This window comes from Equus quagga, chromosome 14, assembly GCF_021613505.1.
Source record: "Equus quagga isolate Etosha38 chromosome 14, UCLA_HA_Equagga_1.0, whole genome shotgun sequence".
In the NCBI taxonomy this organism is placed as follows: Eukaryota; Metazoa; Chordata; class Mammalia; order Perissodactyla; family Equidae; genus Equus; species Equus quagga.
Genome location: NC_060280.1, coordinates 16,187,609 through 16,200,243, shown reverse-complemented (window position 1 = coordinate 16,200,243; position 12,635 = coordinate 16,187,609). Strand labels below are relative to the sequence as shown.

The 12,635-nt window shown below is 52.8% G+C and overlaps 1 protein-coding gene across 8 annotated transcripts in view; it reads left to right on the top strand.

The window, feature by feature from the left end:
- BMAL1 (basic helix-loop-helix ARNT like 1) overlaps window positions 1-12,635 on the top strand; it is a 103,053-nt gene that overhangs the window by 58,739 nt on the left and 31,679 nt on the right. For 5 of the 8 annotated variants that reach the window (XM_046684705.1, XM_046684704.1, XM_046684703.1 and 2 more), the window contains 3 exons: window positions 7,563-7,690; window positions 10,734-10,851; window positions 12,157-12,303. In XM_046684705.1, the coding sequence (XP_046540661.1) occupies window positions 12,164-12,303 (140 nt within the window). In that variant the 5' untranslated portion in view covers window positions 7,563-7,690; window positions 10,734-10,851; window positions 12,157-12,163. Of the gene's footprint in view, window positions 1-7,360; window positions 7,455-7,562; window positions 7,691-10,733; window positions 10,852-12,156; window positions 12,304-12,635 lie in introns of those variants that run through there. The other 3 variants (XM_046684708.1, XM_046684707.1, XM_046684701.1) reach the window with 2 other exon arrangements.

Genomic DNA, 12,635 nt, shown 5'->3' with positions numbered 1-12,635 from the left:
AGCCACAGTTACCCCGCCTTTCACATGTTGGGCTCGTTCAGTCTGTGAGCAGGAATCCTCCTCATCCTACAGGGAGGAAGCCACAGCTCCCAGAGGTCACGTTGCTGGCACAGGACACACAGCTAGTCAGTGGCAGAGCTGGGATTTGAACCCAGGCTGTGGGCTCCAGGGGCCCCGCACTGACCACTACCCTGGCCACGTCTCTTCACGCCCATCCTCTCTTATCCTTTTGTCTACACCCGCTGCCCTGCGCCAAGGTGAGCATCCCGGCTCTCCCACTGCTCCTGGTTGCAGGGGTATGGGGAGACCACAGGCCTGGGCAGTGGCTCTGCTACTTTGCACCCCCCGCACCCCTTCCCACCGTCTCAGGGCCCCCACACCTGGCTGTTGGCCCTGCTCTTTGCCATGGCGACAAGGTGAAGGCCACTCCGTGTGCCATCCTGCAGTGTCCCTGTTCTCTTCTGCTCAGGATTCTGCCCATTTTCTGTCCTCCTCTCAGCCCTCCCCACATCCTCAAAGAAGGCATATACCCCTTTTCCTCTCTGAGCCTCGGCCCTCCTCGGATCCGCCTGCTGCCTTTCTCAGCCTGCCTCCATCCACGGCCCAACCAGCCACTCAGGGCTCCTGTCAGGCCGCCCATCTTTAGCTCTGCTCTCCCTCCCACCAGCATCCTTCCCTTTACCACCAACAGCAGCCGTGCATCCTTTTGTTTCCTGTAGAACAAGGTGCAGGTGTTTTCCAGAACTTCCTTCAACTTCAGGCAGTAAGTTTTTTTGTGGAAAGAGTGTTCTCCCCCTGAGTCTTTAGGGCCAGGCTCTCTTCTCTTATTCTGTAGCATTAAAAAAAAAAAGAAAAGAAGGAAGAAGAAAGGAAAAAAGAAAAAGAGAAAAACCAAACAGGATCCAGGCTGATATGTCTTTGGTTAATGAACACGACTCATTGATCCTTCTTGCTGTGGGGGCCAAGGGGTTGTCCCCCGTGCCATCTTTGAATGCAGGGGCGTGTCAAAGCTGAGGGCCAGGAGGAGACTCTGCCCTCGGGAGGCTGCCTCCCAGAGCTGACGTGGCAGAGCAGACAGGCTGTGGCAGACACAGAGCATAGCCGCCCCCCACGATGTTGAGCATCTCTTCCGTGTCAGGCCCTGTGCTGGGTACTGGGGTGCAGAGGAGTACAAGGCCTGCACCTTGGGGAGAGGCAGCACCTGTGAGCTCCCTTGGCAGCTTCAGGTTCCATTGTCGTCCTCCAGGCAATGCAGAGTACCCAGATCCAGGCTGGAGGGAAAACCCTTGGGGCAGAGTCTGGGGAGTGGGCTGCATGCACGTGGGTGCTGCAGACAACACGGGTGCTGAGAGGCAGGGCAGCCTGAGGCAGAGGTCACGCACTGGGCAGAGGAAGTGGCCAGAGACCACTCTGGGAAGAAGTCAGCCGGGGACCTCCGCCTCGGGCTGTTTTCAGAGGAGCTGAGAGGCTGATGGAGCCATGCCAGGCGCCTTCTGGCGAGAAAGTCGGCAGGGCAGAAGGGCAGGCAGGATCCGGGAGGGATCCTTAATCCTGAAGGGTTTTGCAGAGCATGGTTCCCCGTAGCGTTCGCCGCTAACCTCTGTCTTTTGGATGTTAGATGAAGAAAGGCGCCTGGACGAGCACACGCGGGCATTGGAGGCCCCGCTGCTTCTGGGCCATCACTGTCCCCGGGCTGTGTGTAAGGTTCCGACAGACCCTGCGGAAGAGAAAGCCGGCCGCTTGACCCAGCCTTCCCTGTACCTCTTTGGCCATTGACTTTTCCCCTGTGTAACATCACTAAAATCTCGTGGAATCCGAATTCCGTGACGGGCCTTTGGGAAGTGCTGGTTTGAAGAATTTTTAAGCCCTGCGTACTCTGCAACGTGCCCACTTCTTATCTTGCACGGAGGCCGTGCTGTTTAGTGGAAAGACTATGGGCTTTCGATAGGCCTGACCTGGGTTTAAATCTGCCTTCCTATAAAATCAGCAGCTTGGTCAAGTTACCTAACCTCTCTGAAGCTCCGTTTCTTCATCTGTAAAGTGGGAGAGAGGACATCAGCCATCTTACAGGTGCTGTGATGGTTAAGTGAGAAGACAATCGTGGTTGACCCTTACAGAGGGCCCATTCTGTGCCACATACCCTTCTGAGCACTGTGTACATCTCCTTTCCTCTCCACCCCAGCTCTGAGATGGGGAATGTTGTCATCTGTACCTCACAGGTCAGGAGCCCATGACGCACAGTGTAAGTGTCGTGTGTTTGTGGGAGCTGACATTCGCATCCCAGGCACAATACACGGTGGCGTCAGGATTTGAAACCTGACTGTCATCTCTCAGCAGAGAGCATGCTCTTAAGCACTGGGTCATAAAGGGCCTGGGGCATTAAAAGCACGAAGTAGTATCGGTTCGCTTTCCAGGGGGTTCATGGATGTTAAAGGGGGATCGGTCATTCCTGAGACTCCAAGTCATTCTGCAGTCTTTTTAATCAAACGTCGTAGAGGAGTGATCTGACCTGCCTGTCCGCTCACTGCTGCCCTTGTGACCCTTCTGTTTATTCTGCCTCCACATCCTAATCCCCCTCCATTTGGGCACCTACTCACCTGTCAGCTGGAATTGGGCCACTTCCCACCCTTGTCTCATCAGTGGTCCATACATCCCAGTCCAGGACCAAGAGTCCTCCCAGAAAGCCCCCTGGGGCCACAGCTTCTTCCTCAAATTGTTCCCCTTCCTGTACTTCAGTGATAGAGCCAGCAAAGGTCTAAGAAGGCATTCTTTTTATCATTCACTCAACAAGCATTTACTGAGCGCCTTTGTTGCGCTAGGGGCACACCCTGCTGCGTGACTCTTAATTTGATCTCCGAAGCCCTCCAGGAGTCCTCAGCAGCCCCACGAGACTGGAATTCTGGATACTCTCCTCCGTCAGTGGTGCTGGGGCTCTTGTTTTGATTCACAGAGTGCCCCAGGACTCACAAATCCGGCCCCCTGGGAGGCCCTCTCAGCTGGCCCCCCAAGGCTGCAGTTCCAAATGCAGTCCCCTTGACTTATGTTTGATTTCAGGATCCCAACATCTGGAGCTGCTGGTAGGACTGGGTACAGGACTGCCACAAACAGGCTTCTCCCCCAGGCCCTGACGCCCACCGCAGAGACCGCTCTCCCCTGCTCAGAACACCCTTGCAACCACCCAGTCCACCAGGCAACCGTCGGCAGCACCTCATTCAGGTCTCGCCTCCTCCCTGGTCCCTTCTCCTTCTGATACCCCCCAGGCTCCAGCCCATAGGCTAATTATTTTCCCCCTCTCTTCTGCTCGGGTACCTTACATATGCCCCACAGCTAGAAAAAGGGCACTCCTTCCTCAAGACACTTGACTGCCACCTGCTGGAAGTTTGTCGTAATGGCTCCACAAATCTCTGCCACTTAAGAGGAGAAGGCACGTCCTGCGGTTGTGCAGTGAGCTGCTCTCACAGCTGGAAGCACAGCCCTGCCTATCGCAGTGACCATGCGGTCGTGTCTTTATTTAAAGCCTGTCTCTCTGACCGGATTGAGAGAATCTTGAACAGAGGGACTGCTGGTTCCTCCCTGTGTCCCTGGTCCCCTGGCATCTGCTAGGGGCTGGAGAAATGCTTGCTGAATGATCCTGGTGCAAACACCTGTTCCCTTAGGTTAAAAGTGCCTAGTCTCACTGGGTGAATCTTCTCTAAATCCGTTGTTCAAAATAAGGCGACCAAGCTCCCCACAGGCTGCCAGAGCAACCAGGGAGGGCCAAGGTGGGGCTTGGAGGGACAGGGCCTGTTCAGCCTGTCGCCTGTGCTCGGAGGCCCCCACCATCTGCACAGAGCACGGCAAGTCCACACGCATTCCCTCAGTGACCCGGGTTGGCACCAGCACCACAGCGTGGAGAATGTGGAGAATGGGGCCAGCCCAGCTGCCACGGCTCTTGGACGGGAAGGGAAAGTGCTTCCCATCACTGCTGTGTCCACGACCAGCTCCTTGCGGGTTGTGGGGATGCACAGGTGGCCACACAGGGGCCCTTCCCGGGGAGTTTGGGGTTTTGTGGGGAAGTCGATCAGATCAGTAAGCGTACAGCTCCTAGACAGGGTAGTCAGCATGTTGATTCACCGTGGTCCGTACTTTCCTCAGCCGTGGTCTTGTATTAAGGCACAGCATTGAAAGCCACTACCCCAGTCACACCCTGGGCTTCACAAAGTGGTATTAACAGAACACCATCCAGCTGTCACACCTGGGGCTGGGGGCTCAAGGGGTGACAGGCTTTCACTGGGGTCCCATTTTAAAAAGGGGGAAGCTCTCTGTTCTTTCACAAAGCTTGTTTCCCCAGAGCAACTCCATGCAGCATTGTCAGGTCCCACAGAGAGAGCCCCCGGCAGATGCCCCTCCTTGCTCAGCCTGTGCTAATCAACTAACTGAGACACCTGCCCGCCCGGTGAGGGCTGAGCACTTCCCTCTCTGCCCTGGCTGCCAGGAAGCCGAGAGACCACGTGTTGGCTCAGTTTCTGTAGCTTTCCTGAACCCGATGCTCCTTCTTATTGGTTCCCCTCACGCCGGCCCCAGGGTGTTTGTTTGGGGTGTTTGTCTTTTACTTTGTGGGGCTGGTTTGGAGGCATGACCAGCAGCGGTGTGGCAGGTAGACGAAGAACCAACAGTGAGCAGGCACACCTGGGTTCCTGTCCCCACCTGCTAGCTGAGTCATCTTACGCAAGGTAACTTTGCCTCTTCAATCCTTAGTTATTTACCAGGAAAATTGGGATAATGATCACAGTTAACGGACAGTTTATTTCGAAGATTAGGCTAGTGCGCCGTGAATGCCACTGTCCCTTTTCCCTCTCCCAGATCAGGCTTGCTCTGTGGCTCCAGGATCCTGTCTGTGTTCCCTTCCTCCTGCTCGTGCCAGGATGCTTAGGAGGGGTGATGCAGTGGTAAGAGCTTGGCGACCGCCCTCCTGGCTTGTCTGGGACAGAAGGGTTTCCCGGCTGCAGGGCTTTCAGTGCTAAAATGAGGAGGTCTGTGCAGAGGCGTGGTCGCCCTAGAAATAAACCCCCTTAGCATCTCAGGGGCCTCCAGCTGCAGAGGTTTATTTCTCCCTCGGGCTGCTGTCTGCCCGGGACCTTGGCTAAAGGAGGAGCCTCTAGCTAGGAAACCGCTGGTTGCAGCGCCGACAGAGGAAGGCATTGTAAAGGTTCTGTTGGAAAGTTGCGTTGTCCTGTCTGCTCACATTCACCAGTCAAGGCGAGCACGTGGCCAGGCCTGACATGGGGTGGCCCACAGGGAGGGGCAGCTAATAGTTTGAACCTTAATACACGCTCCCCTTTCTCTTCTTGTAGCGTTTTGGGGTGCTGGGGCAGGGAGGAGGGAAAGGAGTGACGCTTGGTCTGCAATTGGAGGTCCTCGATGTGGTCGTCTGCCTGTAGATGGGGCGGCCTCGCCCTGCTCTGTCAGAGGAGCAGCTTTGTCTCCTTTGGTGCCTGACTATGGCTCACCCTCCCCCTTCTCGGTGCTGAGGCGTCTCTGCAGGGCAGCCTGGGCTGTGACACTCTCCCAGCCCCCTCGCTCCTTTGGGTGGAGCCCCTGATATCCTGCTGCCTGTGCTCCAAGGAGCTCGAGGGGCCTGAGGTGGGACAGAGTATGCCCCAAGTTCTCCCTTCATGCCTTGCTTTATCTGGCCACCCAGCAAGGCCCCTCCCACCTTTGGGAATCTCTAGCTCAGAAGCGGGCCCACAAGTGGCCTCCAACTCCAGGAGCACAGGCCAGGCTCTCCCAGGAGTGTCCTCACTCTGTGTCACTTGGATGGCAGCCCCAGGGCTGGTCCTAAGCTCCTCTCAGCCAGGGCCCCTCTCCCAGGCACCTTCAGCCCATGGCTCAGCTCTCTTTGGGAAGTCGTTAGCACAGAAAGAGGTTTTTTTTGTTTCTTTTGTTGTTTCACTTATTGTCTTACATTTAGAATACTTTCTTGGAGAGAAAACAGTTTTCCAAAAATAATTGTGTCACAGCTGACTTCATCTAAGTTCCAGGGGAGTAGGGGAAAGAGAAAGATGAGGCGTGCACTGGGGGACACCTCACAATAAGATCACAGTGGGGGTGGGGGCAGGCAGAAGGCAGAGAGAGGCCGCAGGGTGGGAAGGGAAGGGCAGGAGCCACAGCAGGAGAGCCAGGGGGCTTCTCAGAGAAGGTGACAGCTGAGGGCACTTGAAAGGAAAGCAGGAGCTGAGCAGGTGATGAGTGGGTACGGGGAGTGTGGGCCCAGCTGAGGCCACGTGCTCCTGGGAATTAAGGATTTCGGGGGCTGGAGTGTTGGGCAGCAGGTGGAGGTTGGGCTGGAGAGTAAGGAGCTCATGGCAGCAGTCTGGTGTTTCCTGTTAGGGGGTTTGGTGATGTATCTGGAAGGCTTGGGGCTGAGCACTGGAGCCGCTGAAGTGTTTTAAGCAAGGGGATGACCTGTCTCTGCCACAGTGAGGAGGGCGCGAGGCTGGAGAGGACAGGGGCCGTGACCAGCGCTTCCCCGGGGCTGGGCGTCCCTTTGCCGCTGCCGTCTCACTGGGGGCTGAGGGCCTGGAAGGCTGAAACTCTGGTGATGTTGTTTGTACACGCCCAGACCGTGGAGGTTTCCGAATCCGACTGCAAAGAGGAATACACTGGGCAGACAGATCCCCTTCTATCCCTGGATATTCCCTCAAAGACCCTTATCGTGATGAAGGCAGAGATAGATGGCAGGAGCTAGCTGGGGGAGCGTCAAGTGCCTGGAGTCTTGCTCCCGAAAGGTCAGGAAGCTGCCGTCAGAGCCCATTCCAGACACAGGCACCCCGAGGGCCGGCGGGGACGGTCACGGAGCGCCTCTGGGGATGGCTGTCTCCTGAGCCCGTGTGCGCCAACCCCCCGAGGTTCTCGCGCCTTCTTTACACGTCCCTGCTTGCTCCCGGCAGCGTCAGGGGTGGGCCTGCCGCATCACTTTATTTTGGCCTGATGTTTTCTGGAGACTATGTCTGCTGTTCCTCATTGTCTGAGTTTAGGTAACTGACCGACAGAGAGAGTTGAGTGCTGTGGTGGCGGTCAGTGGCTTCCCCCACTCTCGCTGTGGCCTCGGCTTGTTCCGTCGCCTCTGTCTACCTCAGTCCCCTCACCTCACCGGTAGAATGAAGAAAACAATAGCATCTACCTCACAGAGTTATTTTCAGGTTGAAATGAGTTATAAATGCAACAAGAGCAGGGCCTGACGCCAAGGACACACCCAGTAAGTTCCACTATGATAATTGCTTGACCCAATAGAAGAAATGGAAAACACAATTATCTTCCCTCTCTTAAGGCCGTGTCCAAGAATCCGTGTTTAGTAACTTAAAATGCATTGTTTTCCCAGGAAACGTCTCCTGTCAGATTCCTTCGCGTGTTTGCAGTTGCGTGTCACAGGCGGCCGAGGGCTGGGGCTGGGGTCCGCCGCCGTGACTCCCGTGGTGAGCAGTCACAAGCCAGCTCCTCCGTCTCCCTTAGTGATAGATTTTTAAATTGATTTACCCAAAGCGACCTGTCTGGGTTTTCTTTTTCTGTGGGCCCCACTGTAGGTTTCTAGAAGAAGTTGACTGCCTGAAAGGAAACTACAAAACATGAACGTCGCTTTGAGGTGACCAGCAGGTCCAGTGGCCCCTTGCTCCTCCCCAGGTGGATCTGAGGCTTAAGAACTGTAACTCAGGTAACGAATGAATCCTTTCCTCCCGCCCCGCACCCCCCACCCCCAACTACTGTCATTAGCAGCTTGGATGGTGGTTCTTCCTACAGGAGTTGTGGGATATTCCGCCTCATGCAGTTGTCTCACTGTTCAAAGAGAGGGGGTGGGGGCTGGAGGTGGCACCCCCTGTCTGACATGCAGCCCAGAGGGGCCCCAAGACCCTGAGGGAAGGGCTCTGTGCTCACTCCTGGCCCTACTTCTCTTAATGTCAGTAATAGTGATAACAACAGCGGACACCAGCAGGGCCCTCAGTGTGATTAATGGTGATAAAATGCTTCTCGAAGGATAAATCTGGGAGAATAGCCAGGAAATTTCTGAAAATGAAGAGTAATGAGAAGGAAAGGATTGTTCTATCAGATATTAAAATGTATTATAAAGCCACAATAATAAACAGTGTGGTACTAGAATGGAAATAACTGGATCAAAGGAACAGAATAGAAAGTCCAGAAATAGGCAGTAAATCAATAAAGGTGGCACTTCAAGTCATTAGTGATAGGACGTATGGTCTGCTGAATGTTTTGGACCACTTGTCTATCCATTGGAGGGAAAGAAATTCCCAACCCTAGGTAGTGTACCAAAAATAATTTCAAAGTGGATTAAAGAGCTAAATAAAAAAATTAAATTATAAAAATATTAGTAAAGAGAATATTTTTCTTATTTTTGGGGTGAGGCAAGGCTTTTTAAAACATGTCACTTTTAGTACCACATTCAACACATAAGCAAAGTTAGAAGGCAAAAAGGGGGGAAATATTTACAACATCTGTGATGAGCAAAGAATATTCCTAATATGCAAATGTATTTATTCATTCATTAAACATCTCTTTATTGATACTATTTGCTAGGACGTCCTCTAGGCACTAAGGGTGCGAGCATTAAACCAAACAGAATCCCTGCTCTTATCCTTATGGTCTAGTGGAGCCAATAAGTAAAGAAAGAAGTAGGGGCCAGCCCGGTGGTGCAGTGGTTAAGTTTGCACGTTCTGCTTCTCAGCAGCCTGGGGTTCGCTGGTTCGGATCCCGGGTGCAGACATGGCACCACTTGGCAAAGCCATGCTGTGGCAAGTGTCCCACGTATAAAATAGAGGAAGATGGGCATGGATGTTAGCTCAGGGCCAGTCTTCCTCAGCAAAAAGAGGAAGATTGGCAGTAGTTAGCTCAGGGCTAATCTTCCTCAAAACAAAAAAAAAGAAAGAAAGAAATGGTTGTAGGCCAGATTTTGACAAAGGCTATGGAGAAAAATTAAGCAGGGCAGACGTGGCTAGGAAAGGTTGGCAGGGGGTTGTGTTATGTGGATATTTAGGGAAGCTTCACTGATGAAGTAAAACTTGAACAGAAATATAAAGGAAAAAGGGGAGAAGTAGTTAAATTCTCGATGCTTTTTTGAGCGTCGAGCTGGTAGGAATTGCTGATGGATTGGATGCAGGTTGTGACAGAAAGAAAGAAGTTGGGGTGACTTCTAGGTCTGGAGCCTGAAGCAAGCAGCAGGATTGAAGCGCCGCTCACGGACATGAGCGTGACTAAGAGGCTTGGCTTGGGGCGAGCGGGGTGGGGTTTGGTTAGGGCTGTTGCAGTCTCAGGTCTCTGTCGTCTGTTCAGAGGGAAATGCCAGGAGACGGTTGGTTATACAAGTTTGGAATTCAGGGAAAGGTCCAGGCTGGAGGTGTAAACTGAGGAGTTGTCATAGCATAGGCAGTATTTAAAGCGATGAAACTAGACAGGTCTCCTAGGGAATGAGTGCAGACAGGGAAGAGGTCCCCGACATCCGTGGGACCCTCATTTAGAGGTGAGGGAGATGAGGAGGAACCAGCTACAGGAGCAGCCACTGCAGGAGGAGACCCATGAGAAGGTGGCACCTCTGAAACCGGAAGCCAAGGAGGAGGAAGAGGTCGGCTCCATCAGATGGGGCCGCACAGGGAGGGAGCAGAGAACCGGCCGCTGGAGTCGGCGTTCCGGAGGCTGCTGATGAACCCAGCAGGGGCTGTTTCTTTGGAGTGATGGGGACAAAAGCTCCACTGGAGTTGGTTATAGAGAGTCAGAGGAAAGGACTTGGAAACAGAGAAATGAGGCAGTAACTGGAGGGGAATGGGGTTTAAAAGCGTTTTTATTTTTTTCCCCATGTTGAGCATTGTTGCAGTGTGCTTTTTAGCCTAATGGGAATGATCCAATAGAGTGGGGACAGTGGGTACTGCGTGCAGGATTGGGGCAGAGAAACTTCTGGACTGATGTCTTGAGCAGTGAGAGAGGATGGAGCTAGCATGCGTTGATGGGGGTGTCCTGGCCACGGCATCCAGGAATGCCGGCAGACGTGGTCGCTGGCCTCTCAGTGGAGTAGAAAGCAAAGTTGTCGGCTGTGAGTGAGAGTCAGGGAGACATGAGAGGTTTGAGGAGAAAGGAGAAAGGGCGCTGTCTTCCATAGCAGCGTGGGAGAATAAATGGAACAGGGGAGTCCAGGGTCGCCGGCCGCTCTGGGCTGCTAGGTGAGAGGGCATGGACTAAAGTGAGAACAGTGAGTTCGCTGTGTTTTCCTCCTGCCAGGTTTGGGTGCCCAGGAGAACATGAGTTAGGAGGCCCATCGACACCAAAGACAACGTGGTAGAAACACAGAACCTGAGTAGGCATAGTGGGAGACCGAGAAGTGCCTATAAATGTAGGAACACATCCCGAATAGCTTAAAAATACAAGTAAAAGCAATGAGGTTTGGTTTTTTCCCCTTCAGATGGACAAGAGCTCTTGTTAGGGATGTAAATTATTGGAGCTTTTCCAGAGCACAATGTTTTAGTATCAAACATACAATATGTGTCCCCTTCTGACCTGTCAGTCCTACTTTTAGAAATTTGTACTAAGAGATAACAGCTCAAATGCACAGAGAGAAACACACAAAGATGTTCACTCCAGCAATGGGCATGGAAGTGAAAACTTGGCACACCCCTAACCAGGCGGGCCATTTCCCTAATCTGTGGCATAAAGCGATAGTGAAAGAAGAGCTCACACTCACCTCTGCTTTGCAGATGAAGAAACTCGGGCCCAGAGCGAGGGAGTGAGCGCCCCGTCACATCGCGTGGAGCGCAGGCCCTGACGCGGGCAGTGCGCAGCCCTCTTCAACTTGCACTTGGAGTCCCTGGCGAGGTACTGGTCAGCCTCTTTTTTGGGCCAGCTTACTTCCTCCTTTTAAAAGACAAATTCTCGAAATGTGTTGTAGATGTGTTTACAATGTCTTCGTTTCATTATGTGAGGTTTTCCATTCATGGGATACTGCGTATGAAAGGACAGTGGGGGAAAACAGGGCAGACCGCCTGGCCCAGCAGTAGACACGGACCATAGTTTCTTGACTCCCAAGTGGGACGTATAGTCTGAGAAAACGTATTTCTTGCTTCCCTACGACTTTTACAAAAGTTGTAACAAAAATACAGAGACAACAATTAATTCCTATTTATGCATTTCATTGATCAGATTTATTGATTAGAAGGAAATAAAATTAGGATCGTCAGAGAGCATCTGGGACATTTGGTCCCCACCACCTGTAACTGCTGGAGCCTTGGGTTCTGGTTTAGTTCTGCCACATCCCAGCACAGGGACCTAGGAGAAGCCACCCAGCTTCTTTGGGCTTTTGTGTCTTCATCAGAAAAGTGAGCGGGTGAACCTAAATTACCTATAATAATTCTTTTTTTTCTTTTTTTAAAGATTGGCACCTGAGCTAACAACTGTGGCCGATGTTTTTTTTTTTTTTCCCTGCTTTATCTCCCCCAAGCCCCCTGGTACATAGTTGTATATCTTAGTTGCAGGTCCTTCTACTTGTGGCATATGGGACGCCGCCTCAACGTGGCCTGACAAGTGGTGCCATGTCCGCACCCGGGATCTGAACCCTGGGCCGCTGCAGTGGAGCACGCGAACTTAACCACTCGGCCACGGGGCCAGCCCCTATAATAATTCTTAAGGTGGGGGCTGGCCCCGTGGCCGAGTGGTTAAGTTCACACACCCCACTTTAGCGGTCTGGGGTTTGCCGGTTTGGATCCTGGGCGCAGACCTACACACCACTCATCAAGCCATGTTGTGGTGGCATCCCACGTAGAAGAACTAGAAGGACTTACAACTATGATCGACAACTATGTACTGAGGCTTTAGGGAGAAAAAAAAAAAAAAGGAAGATTGGCAACAGATGTCAGCTCAGGGCTAATCTTCCCTCAAAAAAAATTAAAAAAAAAAAGATGATTAACCTCACTTTCTCTGGAAAAAAAAAAAACAACAAAACTCTTAAGGTGAGTGCGATGCTCTTTCCGTTCTGCCATGTCTTGTTTCGGTTGGCTGGGTGAGAGATGTGTTGGGACCATGAACAAGCCCCACGTCCCTCTACAGCGCCACCTCGGCCCTCCGCCACATTCGGAGAGCACGTAGAAATAAATGCACCTTTGTGCCCCCTTGTACCAATTCCAGACCTCCAATGGCGGACCAGAGAATGGACATTTCTTCAACAATCAGTGATTTCATGTCCCCGGGCGCCACCGACCTCCTTTCCAGCCCCCTGGGCACCAGTGGCATGGATTGCAACCGCAAACGGAAAGGCAGCTCCACCGACTACCAGTAAGGCCTTTGGGGCTCGCCTTCCTCGTAGACTTGGTGTCTGTTCGTGGGCACGGAACGTCTGGGGGCCGGCTCCTGCTCCTCCTGGAAGAAGGGATCCTCTTTGTGGAAAGGGATGGGAGTGAAAGATCCGACTCTTGCTGGCCGCACAGTTGGTTTTTCCTTTATCTTCCCCCTGGACTGCAGGCAGGAGGGAGCCTCCAGCACTGCTGAGGCATTTCCTTCCCCTCCCGTCCCCAGATTTCCACATCAAGAGAAAAAGAAGAGCCTCAAAGCCAAATTCTGCCTTTACCCCTTTCTTCGCTTTCCTTTGCTCCTTTGAGCAGGACAGC